The sequence below is a fragment of the Dipodomys merriami genome, unplaced genomic scaffold, assembly GCF_024711535.1.
Source record: "Dipodomys merriami isolate MVZ:Mamm:240054 unplaced genomic scaffold, mDipMer1.0.p SCAF_97, whole genome shotgun sequence".
Taxonomy (NCBI): domain Eukaryota; kingdom Metazoa; phylum Chordata; class Mammalia; order Rodentia; family Heteromyidae; genus Dipodomys; species Dipodomys merriami.
In genome coordinates this window covers 4,453,839-4,468,271 of record NW_027206590.1, presented here as the reverse complement: position 1 = coordinate 4,468,271, position 14,433 = coordinate 4,453,839, and the positions used below count along the sequence as shown (strand labels likewise).

At 37.8% G+C, this 14,433-nt stretch overlaps 1 protein-coding gene across 24 annotated transcripts in view; it reads left to right on the top strand.

Annotated features, from left to right (window-relative positions):
* Window positions 1–14,433, top strand: part of LOC138821975 (RNA binding protein fox-1 homolog 2) — a 245,481-nt gene that overhangs the window by 221,002 nt on the left and 10,046 nt on the right. For 6 of the 24 annotated variants that reach the window (XM_070014447.1, XM_070014446.1, XM_070014464.1 and 3 more), the window contains 5 exons: window positions 1,129–1,182; window positions 1,297–1,391; window positions 3,067–3,209; window positions 6,893–6,932; window positions 12,148–12,224. In XM_070014447.1, coding sequence (XP_069870548.1) covers window positions 1,129–1,182; window positions 1,297–1,391; window positions 3,067–3,209; window positions 6,893–6,932; window positions 12,148–12,224 — 409 coding nt within the window. Of the gene's footprint in view, window positions 1–1,128; window positions 1,183–1,296; window positions 1,392–3,066; window positions 3,210–4,267; window positions 4,512–6,892; window positions 6,933–9,548; window positions 9,592–11,950; window positions 11,983–12,147; window positions 12,225–14,433 lie in introns of those variants that run through there. The other 18 variants (XM_070014458.1, XM_070014456.1, XM_070014470.1 and 15 more) reach the window with 11 other exon arrangements.

The window sequence follows — 14,433 nt, the reverse complement described above, 5'->3', positions numbered from 1 at the left end:
ATAAAATCTGGGAATTTTAATAGAGTTAGCTTTTTCTTTTTTCCATCCTATTTTCAGAATAGCAAAGTCTAGAAGCAAATTTTTGACATCAGCCCTTTACCTAATTTAAATTGTTTAATTTAAATAAGTCCATTATTTTAAAAAAAAAAAAAAAAAAAAAAAAAAAAACCTCAGGTGACAGTATTTCACCTGTAGACCTCTTCTTTTTTTTTTTGGTCGGTCGTGGAGCTTGAACTCTGGGCTTGGGCTATCCCTCAGCTCTTCAGCTCAAGGCAAGGGCTCTACCGCTTGAGCCACAGCTCCACTTCCAATATTTCACCTCTATAATCTTAACTACTCAAGAGGCTGAGATCTGAGGATCCAGGTTTGGCAGCCAAATCTAAGAAACTGATCTCCAGTTAAGCAGCAAAAAATCCAGAGGTAGCGATAAGGCTCAACTGGTAGAACACCAACCTTAAAGGAAAAAGCAGCGGCCCTAAATTCAAGCCCCAGTATTGGTATGCATGTGCACATGCACACACACATATTACTTAATAACCACACACTGAAGTTGAGGATATGCCTTGAATTATATCTTCCCTTTTTTACACAGTGAACCCCAGTGAAGTACCATGGGAAGGGATTTTCACTTTACTCAGAAAACTTGCCATGGTATAATTGAACCTGGAGTCAAAGGTCCAGATCAAATTTTAATTCAGTCAAAGGATACTTTTATGAAACAACAGCAGTAGTAAGCAATAGTAAAATGATGTGTAAGAACTTGAAGTGTCATGTGGTACCTACTAGATGACACATTCTGCCTTCTTTTCTGTTCAAAACTCAGAGTAATCATTTGGGTAGGGCCATAAGAGAACCTCCACAAAGCCCTAGGGTTTATTTCTGTTGCTTCCTCCTCTCATTCACTCTCCATCTTCCTCCTTCCTTCCCATTCTCTCCTTTTTTTTTCACATGTACCCATGCCTACCTCATTATCCCTCCAACTATGCTTAGGTGATTGCCCTCTCATGTCTTACTTCAAACTGGCATTCTAAAGGAGTTGACAGCCCAGATGTGTGAAGCCTTCTTCATGTGCACTGATCACTTTTCTTCTGTAGTCTTTCAAGTTCACTGCCTTCTTTTCTGTTCTAGGTTGGAAATTAAGTCCAGTAGTTGGAGCTGTATATGGCCCTGAGTTATATGCAGGTAGTATTTACATTTTCCATTTGTGCTGTTTAACTATAACAGCATCTGTGGATTTTCATTTGGCTATTCCTTGATCATCTTTCTGAATTTTTAAATCTTTTTTAATGTCCCCAGCATCCAGCTTTCAAGCAGATGTGTCTCTTGGCAATGAAGCGGCTGTGCCCCTATCAGGAAGAGGGGGTATCAACACCTACATTCCTTTAATCAGTAAGTAGCCTATGTTGACCTGGCATGGGCTTTAACTCTTGTGTCTAAAAACAGTGTTATGCTAATTGGCTGGGGTTTTTCTGTTCCTAGAATAATATATAACTGGCAAGGATATACTCTGTGTCTGTGTGTGTGTGTGTTTCGTGTGTTCCTGTTCATGTTCCTGGGGCTTGAACTTGGGGCCTGAATACTGTCCCTGAACTTCTTGTTGCTCAAGGCTAATGCTCTACCTCTTGAACCATAACTCCACTTCTAGCTTTTTGATGGTTAGTTGGAGATAAGATCTCACAGACTTTCCTGCCTGGAATAAGTCAAACCTTGATCCACAGATCTCAACCTCCTGAGTAGCTAGAATTACAAAGATTACAAGTGTGTGAGCCATGGGCACCCAGCCTAAAGATATATTCTTTTTCTTTTCTTTTCTTTTCTTTCTTTTTTTTTTGTTGGTCATGCTGGGCCTGTCCCTAAGCTCTTCAGCTCAAGGCGAGCGCTCTACCACTTGAGCCACAGTGCCACTTCCAGTTTTCTAGTGGTTAATTGGAGATAGGAGTCTCACATTCTTTCCTGCTCGGGCTGACTTTGAACCGAGATCCTCAGATCTCAGCCTCCTGAGTAGCTAGGATTATAGGCGTGAGCCACCAGCACCTGGCCAAGATATACTCTTAAGAGGAGTGATAAATACTCCTCTGGGATCTTCCTAACCAAATATTAAGATTGGCACAAAACAAAAATAGTTGGAAAAGGAAAAGTGTGGCCTGACTCCAGTGGTAATGAGTTCAAGCCCAAGAACCAGAACAAAAAGAAGGAAAAAAGAGTATGAAGAATATTCTTGTACTTGCTACTAAGGAAATTAAAAGACATGAGCCTATGAAAAGTGTATTACTTATTTCCTCCCAGTGGTGTATCCCATCAAAGCACCACCACCCATTTTCTTGATTTTTTTGCAGCTCTCTTACTGTCTCTAAGGTCACTTTGACCTGAACCTTTTTACTACAGAAGAAGGCATACCTAAACAAGTCAGTGGATGTGGAATCAATGTCTCTGAGTGCTTTCTAAAACAAGGCACCCTTTGAAATAGGCTCTTAGAAAATGTCCACCTCTTAAAGGACACAAGTTATTAGGAAGGAATGCTTTACCTCTCAACTTAGATTTCAGATTAAAATATTTTAGAAAAGGGATGGCATTAACAAATGAACAGAATGTCTAAACCCTATTATGTGCCTTGGAAATTGGCACACCTTGTAAAATACAAGAAGAGCATTATTTTAAGGAATAATTATATTCATATAATAATGTTTGGAAGCAAGATTAATAATTGGCTAGTGAAAGAGCTTATATCTATTTGAATTAAACTGTCACAGAAATTAAAAGCCTTAAATCTTACCATGGCAGTAGTTTCAGAGCTTCTTACTCATTTCTTATCAACTTACATTGAAATGGCAAAATTGGGAAGGAAACAGTAAACTCATTGAAGATTTGTGATGAATGAGGCATGAAATGGGTCACTTGCTCATGTTGGATCTCTTTCCATTTCTTTGTGACTCTGAGGCCCAGATTAGGAAGTGTATGTATGCTGTATATTTAGGAAAGATTTCCATCTTTTCCATAATTATTTCATAAGCTGTGAGTGTATACCTGCTGTAGAATGTAGATTGAAATTTCTGTCATATTTTGGGTCTCCCTTTAGTTCCTGGCTTCCCTTACCCAACTGCAGCCACCACGGCAGCCGCTTTCAGAGGAGCCCATCTGAGGGGCAGAGGGCGGACAGTATATGGTGCAGTCCGAGCGGTACCTCCAACAGCCATCCCCGCCTATCCAGGGTAAGTGTTAGATGCCAAAATCACTGTGTTTCTACAGTAAGCAACTGGACTAAAACAGAATGCCATGGTCTTTTCATAACTTCTGGGACATTGCCGTGCCACAAAAATGAATAATGAATATGTTCAAATTCATGGAATAGATGGCAAGAAAGAACTAAAATACACCATCATCAGAATGTAACCAAATGTCAATTCATTACCTAAACCTTTGTTTGGCTACCTTAAACGTTCATGGTGAGCGCTTAAGACAGTAGCCAGACCGTCCTGTGTTTACTAGCAGTGTGTTGGCATGGTTCACTCAGCAGTGCACGGATGTGGATTAACACTACTGCAGAGAACCAAGAAAGGAGCTGGAGATTGTAGTACCAGACTGCATCTGCTGTGTTCCCCCTCCCACCACCCTGTGCTGGGGCAGAGGCTGGCATATGTGCCTTCCCATGTATTCACTGCCTGGGTGGTGAGCAGCAGAGCCAGTTACCCACAATGGATTTGCTTTCTTTGTAGGAAACAGGTTAAAAGAGGTTAATTCAAAGATGAACCAAGTCCAATTGAATCAAGGGAGTAAAGGAGAAGTAGGAGGAATTAAGCTGCAGTTGATGACTGAGTCTGGTAAACAGCTGATACAGCTGAGCATCCTTCACCTTTTGATTTTGTGTGGAGGATGTCTCATGCAGTGGAATGATTCCATAGCAACAAATAAATCCTTTGTTATCAAATGGGGAGAAGGAGGGAAGATGGCAGATTTGTTTTTAGTTGTTTCTCCAGGTCACTCTAAAATGTGTATTTTTATAAAAAGTAGACTTTTATAAGTTAGTTATACCAAGGTCTTTTTCTCTTCAAAGATGTGACATTTCTCTTCTTCATCTTTTCTCTGCCTATGACAGATTTCGTTTTGTTTTCCTATAATCTTTTGGAGCAATATAAATAGTGGCAGAAAAGCTTATTAGCTGCTACTTAGTCAAATTATAAAGGGAAACAGCCTCTTTCATAAGTCCTTTTGTGACAACAAAATTGGCTTCACCCAGAGGTGTACTAATTTACCATTCATTCATTCATAGACCAAACGGACATACGATTAGGAGTCCTCCATGCCACAGAATAAAAGCATTTTTTTAGACAAGGCAAGTATGCATGCTGAAGTGGGCAGACTCAAATAGACCCTGGAAGGGAACTGCTTCAGAAAATAACTTTCATTTGCAATATATAGATATTTAAATTCCATGCATTCCATCATCTCCATCTTCTACCATGACTTACTTTTTAATTTTATCTTTTTTCTCTCAACTTGACCTTTGACCTTCAACCTCTGACATCTCTTTAAAGAAGTGAACAAAGGCACAGTGTTTTATCAAGAAATATTTGAGTATGATACAAAGATGAACCTTCTGAAAGTTCTACATGTTAGGAAAACTGCTCAGAAAGCATCTTCCATTTCAATCTAAGAGTGTTTACTGTCACATTTGCAGAGAGACTGTTCAGAGACACATGTTACTCTCCTTATTTTGAACCTTCATTAGTTACTTCATAAAGTGGTTGAATTCATTCCTGTTTGGCATAGGTCATTTTAGTATATTGGCCAAATTTGAGTCAATTCTCTACCAATGTCAGATATGGTATTTAATCACATCAGTTTCTTTGCTTTATATTGAACACTAATTTCTCATATTTTCTTTTTTAAAACTAAACCACCTGTTTACATGGAAGATGGCAAGGAATAAGTCCAGTATTTTATGGGGAATGGCCTAAAATTGCTTTCAGCCTAGTAAACTAACCCCATCATTATTGTATTCTAGTCTCCTTACAGCATTTAATATAGGGAATATTGGAATTCTTCTAGCATTTAGGTGAATATTCCCATTAAGTGACTTGACTCAAGGCAAAATTGAATTCGTTCTTGATGTGAGCACCTCTCTATGGAAAAAATTTTTAAATCTCTGCATATTTCCTCTTACTGAAACTGCCAAGGATTAATTTGTTACCACCTGGTCTCAGTGCCTTCCATTTTATCAGCCTTCTCATTATACATATCTTTTTTATTAGCACAGTGGAAGGCAGATTACTTTCTAATATCAGACTGTAACTGATAAGACTTAGCTAACAAACATCAAAGACAAGTTTTATTTGTCTGTTACATAGTACAAAGGCATAGCATATTTGAGATACTGCAAGGTGTGACAGTATTAACCTATAAATATAGCAAAGGACATTGAAAATAAAAGTGAGACACTTTAGCTACCTGAAACAAGTTATGTTGTATTCAAGTTAAATATATGATTTGGTGACCTTACTTGGTAGTTCTTTTTGTATATAAAAGAAAAAGTAGTGGTGAAACCTTAACCTTGTTTCATTGAATAAAAAATAAACACATCAGCTAATATAAAACAGCCAAATCTTTACCTAATAAACATGAAGAAGAAAATTTTTATCCTTTAGCTGTACTACTGTTTCATTCTTTTGATCTCAAAAATAAGACTTTGGGGGAAATCTGTATATACAAAATAGCTTAAAAGGTTGGGAATCTATATTTTAAAACTAACAGTGTATAGTGTTGCTCTGGATTTAAGGAGAAGAAAAGACAAAGTATTGACTGATACAAATTCATTGTCTAAGCAGGAAGTAAACACTTGTATTTCTAAATAGCTGCCTTCTCAGTTTTATTCTTTTAAATAATATGGGATGATCCTTGATCATGCCCAGAGCTTCAGCTATTAGTTGTGAGAATTCCACAAATACTCTCATTTCAAAAAAGAACCCTTAAAATCTTCCAATACTCCTTCCCACTCTGGATTATATTGTTACTATCTGGGATCCCCACTGCACCTTTCAATTCTTGGACCTTGGACCAATCACCTTAACCTTTAGCTCATTATCTCTGCTTGTGAAAGCAATGCATTGTGGGTATTTTTGGTTGTTTTGGTTTTTTGTTTTGTTTTGTTTAATTACATTTCTCTGTTTACTTTGGTCAGAATTGATTGACTTGTTTTCCCCAGGTGTTGCATTGGTTCTTAAAAATGCTGAATAATAATACTTTGCATGCTTGTGTGATCAGCCAAATCTTATCGCATGTCTAATGTGCAGGGTAAAAAGCAGGTGATGTATGGATATCAGAAAAATATTGCACTTCACCATGAGATGGAAAACAAAATACTAAACATAATTTTGAAACACTCTTTACATATAGACCCTGCCCTAAAAGAATTTCTTTTGACAGGGAACAGGGGATGGGGGAGATTCTTTTTTTTTTTTTTTTTTTTTTCATGTTAAACCCCTCTCCACCTCTGCCCTTTGTAAGCTCTTTAAAGAAAAACTTCCTCCTAGGGAAAACTTAACTTTAAAAATACTCCAGATAAAAATGTTGATCTTAACAAACCAGTAGGTTTTGGATAACTGTAGGCCCTCCTAAGAGTGCTGTTGATTATTTTAGTCTTTCTAAAGTTTCTAGACAGCCAGGTGGTTGGTCCTGTTTTGCACACCCTTAGCTCTTCTAGCATGTCCTGGAGCTCTGTAACACACGTGTGCACTCACACATTTGCTCACCGACTCGCCATGGCCCCACGCCCAGGTTCCATATTCATACATCACCTGCCTGTGTAGAGCGCATGTGCATGCTGCCGTCCTCAATAACCGGAATGTGTTTCTGTTCTTTTGTTTTTTGTTTTTGTTTTTGTGTGGATTTTCTGCAGTGTGGTTTACCAGGACGGATTTTACGGTGCTGACCTCTATGTAAGTACACACGCCGGGGACTTCTCGACCCCATCCCCTGACAAGCCAGCCTTTTTTTTTCTGTTTCTTTGGTTTTTTTGTTTGTTTGTTTTTTAAATATAATTTATTTGATTTTTATTTCCTTTTTCCTTGTGGATATATATATATATTCATATATTTAAGAATGCAAGCATGCTTCTCTGCCACTGCGCTTGCCCCTGGGTGCAAAAACTAAGCCTTTGGGTTTCCTGATCATTGCGAGGGTCAGTCTACTGGACATATTCTTTTCCCTTCCCTGTGCCCACGATATACTGTATATCTCTTAATCTATCTTTGAGATGATCAGCAGGTTTAAAGTCTTCTGTTACTGATGTATCATTTGCATACATAAATAACAGGACTAGCTTAGCCTTGGTGTACAAGTTCTACCGTTTCTGCTTCTGTTCTCATTTCATATCCCTGTTTAGATCATTAGACCTTTTATTTACATAGATAGCAATAAACTTTGTGAAGGTGTGCTTTCTGATTTTTACCTACTAATAGAGAAGATAGGCTATGAAAGAAACACAGAAACTAATGCCAGTGGAGATTGTGTAGTAATGAGAGGACACTAGTCTGTATTTAAAACCTATCCATACTCAAAGGTCCCAGAGCCCACGAGTCTCTTTTCCTCAGGAGCTGGCAGGGAGAAACAAGCAGTGTAATTAACAACATAGAGTTGCAGTCATTCAATTATCCTACAGGATTTGTTGATTCCACCAGCCACAGTCACCCGTAACCCATTATTCATTCATCTGCTATAGCTAAAATCCATTATTGATTTGTTACATACTACTTAAAAGTAATCAAACTGCAAAAAGGAAAAGCTTTTTAAATTTTGAAATCTTTTATTAGGACCTCTCCAAATGGCCATTTTCTGAATGTAAAGATAGTCTAGTCACCAAAATCATTAAGAATTCTATAAGAAAAATTAGTCCTTACAAATTATTCTGTGGGGATAGATTATCATTGCCTAGGTATGTTTTCTCTACCTTTAGCTTCCCAGTATCTATGAGAGGACCTTTTGATGAGCCAGAATGTACTCAGAGGTTTTCAGGTAATGCTGTCCTACAAGGTCCACATGACTCTGCACCTGTGCTATGTAGTAAAGCCTTCAAAATATGCCTTAACAACTACTTACAATTTGGTCCAATACTCTAACCTGATAGACATGCTTCCTAGATTGTAACTTCCCAGAATTATTCATACACCTAATGCATATTTCATTATCTCTCTTTGTATGTTAATTAAAACCCACATCTTTCCTCAGAATGTTTTCGGCAAGTAATGATACTTTTTTTCCCATCATGTTCACATTTAAATTTGAGGATTGGAGAAATTTGTTTTACTCTTGACACCAAATTGCACATTTTTTAAATACACATTTTTATTTATGATATTTTTAAATACACATTTTTATTTATGTACATTCTACCATATGTATTATTCTCCATATTCTCACAAATTTCATCTTTATGTTATTTGTTTTCTTGAAATCTGGTATGGTAGAGTGGGCTTTTCCATTTGAATTATCTGTAAAATTGTTTGTTTTTTTCTCTAGTGTCTTATTTAGGCATTTTTCCTAGTTTTGTCTTGATAAATACCACTTATTTTCACCTTGCTAAGTCAACCAACTGAGTATTTGTTATGGCTCTTTCATTTCCCTGTTTTACAACATAAAATTTTATTGAGGTTATTTTTCTGAACCTGTCAAGAAAATACTCTTGATTTATTTTAATTTACTAACCTTATGGAACCAAACAAGTAATTCACAGTAATTCAGTAATCTGGTCAAAAAACATTTTGGTCTCTTATTGATTAAAGTACTTAGTGGCAATATTATTACTAAGCCCCCTAGTGAAAATCAAGCATTCATTGAGGCAATTGTTGAGTTAAGCCTACTCTAACTGTAGCTGTTACACCAGCTAGTCCATATGGGAGAGAGCAAAGGATGCTTCTTAAAAACTCACAGTAGTTTTGTCTTGAATATGTCTACTTCTCTGTTCCTTTCTCCATCTGTAAAAGTCTATCAATATATGCTTAGTTCTTTCTTCCTTAGAAATACATATTAAGACAGAATGAGTGAAGTCTTTATCTCATATAAAAAGTACACTGAGAGCAGAGCTTGAAGAGAAGACACAAGACAGAAGAGTTAAGTGCTGGTTTTGTGTACATTAAATTGTTAATTGTGGAGGATTTCTTATGATCCCTTTTCCTGTTCTACTCTTAAGCATTAACTTCTGATAGCCACTTTTCTTTCTTTGTTTCTTTAATAGCACTGTCCTCTGTGAAGATTTGATATAGCACTGTGTCCATAGAGTAATATAAAGACCTGCCAGGATAGGGCTGGGGTACGTGGCTCACAGATCATGTGTCTACTATTTCTTCCTTTCTCTTTTGCCCAGTAGAAAAGGCATAGTTCACCCTAATTTACCTTCTAAGTGGGGCAACAAACTGCTCCAAATTTTCATCCTGTGAAAAGCATGCTTGCATCCAAAGGAAAGAAAAGGCTGGTGGGCCCCATAGTGGGCTTTTTGTATGATTGTTTTCCTTCCACAGCTGTGTTTTTTGAACTGCTCTTCCTGTGTTCTGTTATAGAATAGTCTTACAGGAACCAATCATTAGCGCTAAAATACCTCAGGTAGGAGTGCCAGTGTGACCTGCCAATCAATCAGATTGTGGATTGCAGTGAAAAAATTGAATTATACTAACCATTCCAGCTCCACGTTAGAGATGGGAACAGAGGCTTTTTTGGACAATCAAGACTTGTGAGCGTGTGATCTAAGCCCTGCTACCTCAGCAGTGCACACTGTCACATCCCACACATTAAGAGCACTTTCTCCAAATTAAGTGCTCCTGTCCCACTGCCACATATCTGCACCAGACGTGTCATATGCACTGTCCCATCACTGCTGCCTCTCGTAATTTGTTAACCACATTTGCCTATGGCATTTAAACTTGTCTTTCATATTGAAGATTTTAGCAGAAAGGGACATTTGTAACTACTGTGAAAGAAATGTGAAAAGGAAGAAAGTAGAATTCCACCCAAATAGGACTTAAAATTTTGAGTCCCACCGGGTGCCAGTGACTCACCTCTGGTGGCCGAGATATGAGAATTACAGTTCAAAGCCAACCTGGACAGAAAATCTATGAGATTCTTATCTCCAATTAGCCACCAAAACATTGGAAGTAAAGCTGTGGCTCAAGTAGTAGCACTAGACTTAAGCAAAAAGCTCAGAGATAGCACCCAGGCCCTGAATTCAAGCCCTAGGACCAGCTCATGTGTGCACACGTGTGCCCGGGCACTCACACACACACACATACACACAAATACAAATAAAATAAAAAATTGAGTCCCCCAAGAGGCCCTACAATGAAATACTAGTAATAATTGGACTATACTATGCTAGGTAAATTTGAAGTTAAAAAATCTAAATATGCTGGGACTCAAAAAACTAAAGGAGTATTTTTCTCACCCTCTCTTCCTCTCACCTGAGTAGATCAGTGAATGTCTTTGGATAATGAATGATACACTCTCTGTAAGGAGGTGTGCTGATAGATGGGTGTGAGATGGGAAAGCCAACAACTTCTTACTCTAATTACTTTATGTGGCTACTCAGTTCAATTTTGAAATTGAACTAATTTGGAGAGATGTGGAATAGTAAGTATGTGAAAAGTTTGATTCATTAAAAATCATATCCATTACAGAAGTGATGTCAAGGATACCACATTAAGATAAAATTCAAATACTACTTTACCAAGTAGATAGATCTCTCAGTCAAAAAATTAGTAATGATAAGTTTTTGTGTTCCTATCTGTTATTTACATTTACTCAAAGATGGCCACATTACCATATAAGAACTCAGTGATGTCTTCCAGAATGGTAGTTCTCAGCTGGAGTGGAGAGGCAATTAGGGAAAAGAGAGAGCAAATGAGGTGATTCCAAAAGGCTTAGTATTAAACCCTTACTAATTAGAATAGATCTCTGCTCTGATGATTTTAGTCAGTACACCTACTCACCTCCCCTACCTAAATACACATACACACACACACACACACACACACACACACACACACATACACACTCACCTTGCTCTGTTGATCTATGCACTACATGGAGATAATAAGCCTTCATTTTTGTCTTCTGGTCTTGAAATATACACTCTCCTCCTCAGTGTCACATGTCATTGTCTTTCAGGTAGAAAGAAGGTGTCTTGACATCACATGCTCACCAAAGTCCTGTTTTAATGTAAACCTAAAGCAAAAATATAATGAAATTAAAGGCAAGGGTAAAATTAAGATGAGATAAAGGTCTATCAGTGTAAGGTTAATAAAACCAGTGTGAGTTAAACCTAATAAATAGGCAGATAAAGCTCAGATACAGGAGGAACAACATTTAGAACTCTTCTATTTTGTTCTAGTTTAAAACACAGCCATAGACTGTGGAAAAATACTGTAGCTGGCTATGGCAACAGTATAAGGTTAACTAGATGGTTAAGTTGATTCAGCACAGAGTAAGAATCCCAAGGAGATGACACTAGGCATGGGAAAGAGGCTTTCCTTTAACAGCTTCAGAAGTCCTTGCAGAAAAGGATCTCAAAGCAACAGCATTAAACTAGAAAAACAGATGTGTTAAGAGTAGTTGAAAAATAAAATTTTCAAATGCAGGAAAGATTTAAGAACATTGTAAATCAGAATATGCAGTTGTTGCCAAAAGATGAACAGACAAATGAGTACTGTGGGTCAGGCAGGTTGAATAGGAAGCGATGCAGCATTGGACTGCTCCAGTTGGGAACCCTAGGTGTTATTGAGAATGAATTACAAAAGAATTAGAGAGTAATTACCTTTCAAGGGGCATGTATCTATTTGAATCAGGATTAGCCAGCCAAATTTAGGCAGCTCTCAGAGTTCCAGAAAGCTGTCCGTGTGTGCCCTCCTACATTAGGGTGTGCTGTGGCCATGCTAATCCCCATTTTTGTTTTATTTCAAATCACACACAGATAGAATCTGCAAACTGCTTCAGATCAAACAGGTCTGATTGTGTGTAAATACATATGTCCTTTTTAATTTTTATTATTAATGGTTGCTTCAGTTTTGCATCAGTGCATGGTTAAAAGCAATACACATCAGCTATTCATGACTTCATATCTCCAAATGAATTATTTCTCCTCTTTTTTTTGTTTGTTTGTTTGTGCAGTCAGCTGAAGAAATGTTAACATCTCACTCTAAATCTCTCAGTGGAGTCTCTGTTCCCTTCTCTGATATAACAGATGGGTTACTGCTTGTTATAATTATTAACATTGTGGTGTGGGTCAGGGCTGGGTGGGCAAGATTTACTCTTCCTTTGGGCTGGGGAGGGGCCAGTCGTTAGGGTATGGAATGTTAACTCAAGTGGTGACTGACTGTTTCCGTAATACCAGGTCGTTGTGGCTGCACGCTCTAGTAATTGAGGCTGTGTACTTCACCGAGCTTGTGGTAGAGCCTAGGGCAAACCGCTGTCCCAAGAGAATGCTGGGATAGATAGAGTTAGCCAATACTGAGTCTGAACGTGGTGATTTTGCTGGTTGTTTTAGCTCCAGATGTTGGCATGCTTAGTTTTTAATGTGATTAATAAATGTGGCGCCATATCCCCTCCCCACGCCTGAACCCTCTCTCCTACTCCTTTCCCACCTTATTCTTTTTGAAAAATTTAAGAAACAGTAATGAAAACCTGGTGTTTCAAACTGCACTTTGTTCTCATGTTCAACAAAACCTTCAGATTATTGGTAGAAATGAGCACTAAGCAGTTGCTCAGCCTGGAATCTTTATGCACTCTGAAATCCAGAATAGAAATAAATATACCTAGATGGGTTTTTTTTCACACATTTTGTTAAATTATATTTTTGAATATCCAGTTAAGTATCCAGAAATGCTTAGCATAAATATCTAAAAAGAATAAATTCATGATGTGCAATTGAGTTTTTTAATTTGGAGTAATTGGTGAATTGCTTCATTATGCTATTACCCGTCCATCCTATACATAGCACTCCTTTGAAGTACTTCTCTATAGTATCATTATCATACTAAAGTCTTTATGAGAGTAGCCAGGTTGAAAAGTTATCTGATTTTTTAAACATATTAATGTTGGGTTTTTCCCCTTGGTGTTGACATTCTTCTTGATCCTGTCATTGTCAGTAAAACAGTTCATTCCTGCCCTATTTTCCTACACTTGATGCACAAACAGCCTCATCAAGTTCAGACTTCAAAGTCACATTCACTTGCAAAAGAAGGAAACCATAGCCCATGGATAATGTCCATTTCCTTCTGAGTGGGAAGGAAGAAACTTTACTATAGTTGTCATTATTTGGAATGCTGTGGGTTAACAGTGACATAACTTCTCAACAAAGTGGTCCCTCTGTCTTCTTGAAGGCCACAGAAACTGTAGGGAATTACTCCTTTTGTACCTCACTTAGAACCTCTTTTTTTCTCAGAATTTGTAGGATCCAGATCAAAGCTGTAATTGGAAAAATTATACTAAAAGTAGCCCCATTATCTCTACTCAGGCTTCCAGGGGTTGAGCCTGAAGCCACCCTCAATGAGGACTCTTGGGCCTCAGAACTCTTTAATGAGACTATTCTGTAGTACTTTACCTAGGGAAGCAAGAATTGAACATTAACTGCTTTTATTAGTTTAGATGTTTAAGGATAGACCACATGTTAGATTGCTCTTGCTTTTACAAAGCTTTAATTCTAAGCTAATGAAAGCAAGTCTCAATATTATGAAAAATCAAGCCTTTGGGGTCCAACTAAAAATTCAGTCATACTAATCAACTTTTGCTTTATATAGTAAATGCTTGTATTGCTTTGTGTCATCTTTAGAACCCTATAAAAACCAAGGTAAGTCAGGTGCCAGTGGCTCACACCTGTAATCCTAGCTACTCAGGAGGCTGAGATCTGAAGATTGCAGTTCGAAGCCAGCCTAGGCAGGAAAGTCTATGAGACTCTCATTTCCAGTAAACTACTCAGAAAAATCCAGAAGTGACACTGTGGCTCAAGTAGTAGAGTGCTAGCCTTGAGCAAGAAGAAGCTCAGGGACAGTACCTAAGTTCAAGCCCCAAGACTGGCAAAAAAAAAAAAAAAGTAAAAGAAATACTTTGGTGAACTCTGTTGCAACCAAGATCTAGAGCTTTGCCAGATCAGTTTGGCTTGCCCATTCCAATAGACGTGGTTGGAATTCCAAGAAACCACTGATCACAACTAGACCTGGAAAATACTTTCTGCCATGTTCATACCCATTACCATTTTACTGCCAGTGTTTGGTAATACTTAGTAGCATCATCTTTATAGAAGAATTTGTAAATGAGTAGGAAATTATACTTTAAAGAACTAAATACAAGCCAGACACCAGTGGCTTATATACCTGCAATCCTAGTTACTCAGGAGGCTGAAATCTGAGGATCACAGTTCAAGCCCAGCTCAGGCAAGGAAGTCAGTGAGCTCGTATC